The sequence below is a fragment of the Apaloderma vittatum genome, unplaced genomic scaffold, assembly GCF_000703405.1.
Source record: "Apaloderma vittatum isolate BGI_N311 unplaced genomic scaffold, ASM70340v1 scaffold37541, whole genome shotgun sequence".
NCBI classification, from domain to species: Eukaryota; Metazoa; Chordata; class Aves; order Trogoniformes; family Trogonidae; genus Apaloderma; species Apaloderma vittatum.
In genome coordinates, this window is record NW_009698075.1 from 457 (window position 1) to 4,779 (window position 4,323).

General features: G+C 45.1%; 1 gene segment (V, D, J or C); it reads right to left on the reverse strand.

The window, feature by feature from the left end:
- Window positions 1-936: 936 nt before the first annotated feature.
- LOC104280274 lies at window positions 937-3,061 on the reverse strand (the record flags this gene model as incomplete). The annotated part of the segment is given in 3 exon segments: window positions 937-1,046; window positions 2,321-2,368; window positions 2,798-3,061. Coding segments are annotated over 3 exon segments (422 nt in total), but the record flags the coding sequence as incomplete, so codon positions are not given.
- Between the last annotated feature and the right edge of the window lie 1,262 nt (window positions 3,062-4,323).

The following is a 4,323-nucleotide window of genomic DNA, read 5'->3' on the forward strand; positions in this document are numbered from 1 at the left end:
CAAACTATGCTTTATGCTAAAAACAGGTCATGCAAAATGAATCCGGCACTGGGGAGGGGGGGGACAGAAATCTTAAGCTTATATTTGAGTAGTTTTATAACAATGCAAATGAGTAAATTGAGACTATAATGGTGATATGCAGAAGCAGCAGGTGATATCCCCCGCACCAGAAACATCATAACGTCTTGTTCTCTCTTGCACATGATGCACTGGGAAAGATTCCTCAGCAGATGGTTTGAGCACTTCAGGACCGCACCATCGGGTGACTTTCATTCCTGAAACAAAAATAAAGGTATGTTAAAATTGTTATTTGGGATGCAGTTGCAGCTACAGGACTGGAGACATGAAGTATCTGGGCAATAGAAAGAGGAGAAAGAGATGCTGGGCCAAAATGAGTGTGTTAGGTCTAAAAGTCAAAAAAACATCAGACTTTCCCCACTGAAAACTGGTCAAGGGAGGGATGTAATGGATGAATGGAGACACCGGAAGGGATGGATGTATAAATAGAAGGGAGAGATGTCCAGGTGTAAGAGAAAAGTCAGATTTGCACATGGATAAGGAGAAGTAAATAAACCTGAGATGTGGGTGAAAACAATGGCCAAAGACATGGAGGGATTTTACTGTTGGCAGGCAAAGGTGCATGGACAGAGTGCGTGAACAGCCAGAAGGGACATTCAGAGCTAATCACAGAATCATAAAGGTTGGAAAGGACCCTTAAGATCATCAAGCCCAACCTACAGCCCTACACCCCGCTAACACTGAACCATCTCCTGAAGTGCCACATCCAACTGTTTTTTAAACATGTCCAGGGACGGTGACTCCACCACATCCTTTGGCAACCCATTCCAGTGCTTCACTACCCTTTCGGAACTAAACACCCTGATGAACTGATCCAGATGTCTGCTGTCAGAGACCTTACCACCCCCCCATGCGTACTCACTTTTTTTTCCACGCGAGCATCGTCATCAGCACGTTAAAAATTGTTGCTTTCATTAAAATTATTTTCAGGCCCAGATGTGATAAAGACAGTCTGTTCAGGATTTCATCTGTAAAAGCAGCAGAGAGGGAATGTCAAGAGAACGCTGAGGCGTCCTTGCTTCCAGACAGACTTCAAAGCCCTTCCTGATGATGTTCCACTCCATGGGATTGAGGCAGGCAGCAGGATAGCTAACAAGGCAGTGAGCAGGACTGTCTCACTGATCCACTTTCCTTTCTTCCAGCTGGTCTTTCAAGGGCCCAGTTTTCATTCAAGAACCACTTAATTATCCAATATGCAAATCTGCCAGCCATCCAGCTGGTTTTAAACATGGTAAGCCCAGAATGCTGGAGGCATCCCTGCTTCCTTGCCCTTCCTCTTCAGGGGGAAAATTAGTTAAATTTTATTCAAAGAGCACAAATTCTATTTGGATTTTCTATTAATCTTAAGTTACAAAGCCATTTTCATTTGAAAACACACTGATATATATTGGGGAAGCAGGGAGCTGCCATCAAAAAGTTATTTTGTATTTGAAAACCTCTCTCTGAAGTGGCTGATCAAATCAGCCAGCTTTACTAATGAGTATTTCTCTGAAGTGATGTTTTGGAAACATTGAGCTAACTGGTTTATTTTCCACAGGGCTGAGTGTTTGCAGAAGTACAGCTGCTCTGTAAACAGGGCAAGTGCGGGGGCCGGCTCAGCTCCTTTGAACTAGCATGAGCAGCGATTGCTTGGGCTCCAGTGCTGGCTGGTCTAGTCCCACAGCCCTGAGCTGAAGCAAAGCTTGCTCAGATGCATCATGTCTTCAGCGCAGCCATGTTTCCGGACACACACTGCAGAAACCACCTGCTTATCTTTTGCTTTGTGAGGTGTTTGTGCAGCCAAAAATAAAAACAAGGCTTTTGAAGTCTGAAATGCAGGCAGACCTCAAGCAAGGCTGACTCATATCAGTACCTTAACTCATTATGAGATGGGGTGTAGTTGTTGAGCTGGTCTTAACAAGAGCGTGTAAGCATTGGCCACACTGGTCACACAATTACCAGCTGACATCTGGGACACTGCATTAATGTGATGATTTCCAGCCTTGATGTTTAAAGGCTGTGGGGCCCTTTTTGGAAATTTCCAGTCTGAGCTTTTTGCTCCAACAGGAATTCCACAAACAGGCAACATGACCACAAACAGAGGAAGCCGTTTCCTTTAATCAGGCCAAGCTTCACTCCTCAAAACACAGAATCATAGAATGATTTGGGTAGGAAGGGACCTTAAAGATCTTGTTCCAACTCCCCTGCCATGGGCAGGGACACCTCCCACCAGAGCAGGTTGCAATGTGTGCTGTGTACATACCTGTCCTGAAGTGTAGAGACATCCCTGTAATGCAGACAGCGCTGACACCTGCAGATAGTAACAATACATTTCATTAATAATGGAAATATACTGCTTCAGAAGTTCATAAAGGTGTCTCTACTTACTTAGAAGGACTGGATTAGAATTTCTGGCCAGTAAGTCCTCCCATAAGCAACAAAGTCATAAAATATGATCTAATTAAACTTTAGTGTCCCATTGGACAACAGAGTTTTAAGTTTTATATCCCCCACAGTACAATTATAAGACCTCTCTGCTGTGACTATACCAGTCTACCCTGAATCTTGTTTCCACCAAGGAGGAGGCAAAAGAAAACAGAGGCTGCAAGTCAGCTTTCCCCGGGAATGTGGAAGCATGGCTGAGCATCACTTGCGGGGCTGGGAGATGTGACCAAGTCCTGCTCATACTAATAGCACAGAGAACATCTAGCCCTGTACACACACCCAGCAATGCCATTACCGCTTTCAGGATCCTCGCTCTCCAGTTCTCCAAAGCCCTCGTGATTTGCTCCACACTGCATTTCATCCTTCTTGGCCCAGTAGGTTGACACGTAGCTCGCTTCACGTTTACTGTCAGATGTTGCGACCTCCACAACAGCATCTATCTGCTTCTCAGCTGAGTTAAGTGTAAGGTTTCCAGGGGAGTAATCTGTGATAAGGCACATCTCCAAATCCTCATCATCTTTAGAGGTCAGCCTGTAGACTGAAGGAGATGGAGTAACAGCTGAAAATGGAGAAGAGAGGAGACATTAGATGAGAGTACACATAGCTCCTTCTATCCAAACGTCCGGACGCTTAGGTACAGAGGTGTTTCCATGATTCCTGTGGCTAAAGTAGCCTGATTATAAGGATCTTGTGCTGGTACACCTTTAGAGAACCAAGGCATCCACAGCAGATGCAGGAGCTGTATGAGACTTAGGTTGACTTATGTCGTCAGACTTTTATTCGCTCAGAGGAGCCATGTGGTCCCCAATAGGCAGAGGTTGTTGGGCCACAAGTCACTTTCCTAAGCCAAAATCCGCTCCAGGAACCACAGGGAGTGGTCAGGCAAGATCCCCAGAGCATCTCAAATGCTACTCGTGTGAGCACACACGCCCAAGATGTCCATATCCAACCTAGTCATTCCTCTCGAACAACCCATCAAACTCTACTCTACAGCCTGGGCTTCCGTTTGGATCTTGGCATCTTGCACTGGGTGTAACAGGGAGAGAGAGTATTCTCTTCTTGCCTCAGCGCTGGGAGATGAAACTTGTCTGGGGAGAACGGAGCAGCCCACAGGCATTCCGCCTTTTCTGCAAATGTGTGGTCAAACCCACTACTGGCATTCAAAATCCCACTTCCTCCACCTTTCCTGGATAAATGACCTTATCTTAAAGGTGTCTACGTTTACCACCAGTTTGCCTAATTGTGCTCCTACAGGGGAGTGCTAGGAAAGCCACTGCAACATAGGAACACGTGGTTGCATTTAGGGGGAAAAAAAAAAAAGATGAAACAAATTAACGTTTCATTATGTTCCACCACCTGACAGTAGAGCACGAGACGTTTTTTACCAAATTTTACCCTGCATAAGAGGGGTTTGGGAAACTAAAGGCTGCAGATATAAGACACCTGGGGTTTATTTCTGTCTTCTTGCTTTAAATTCCACTGGTAAGTCAGAATAGAATTTTCCACACATACCAAAACACTACCCGTGGTTAAACTCTTTTTTGCACATTTATCTTTGTGAACTTGGACTCCGAGCATACATGTCATCTTGCCCAGGTCTTGAAGTCTGATTCTTTGAGAAGGTGCTTTCCTAAATACTTGTTAATGCGTGATAGTAAAATGTTATAGGCATTGCAGCACTGTAGTGATGAACAGACGAATTATCATTAAAAGCATACTGTGGCCAAGATGGGGGGTTCTCGTCAACCCCCCTTCCTGCCTTTTCTATTGGGCTTCATCATCACAGGTTTGAGGAGTGGCTGACACCCCAGCAGGCTGTGC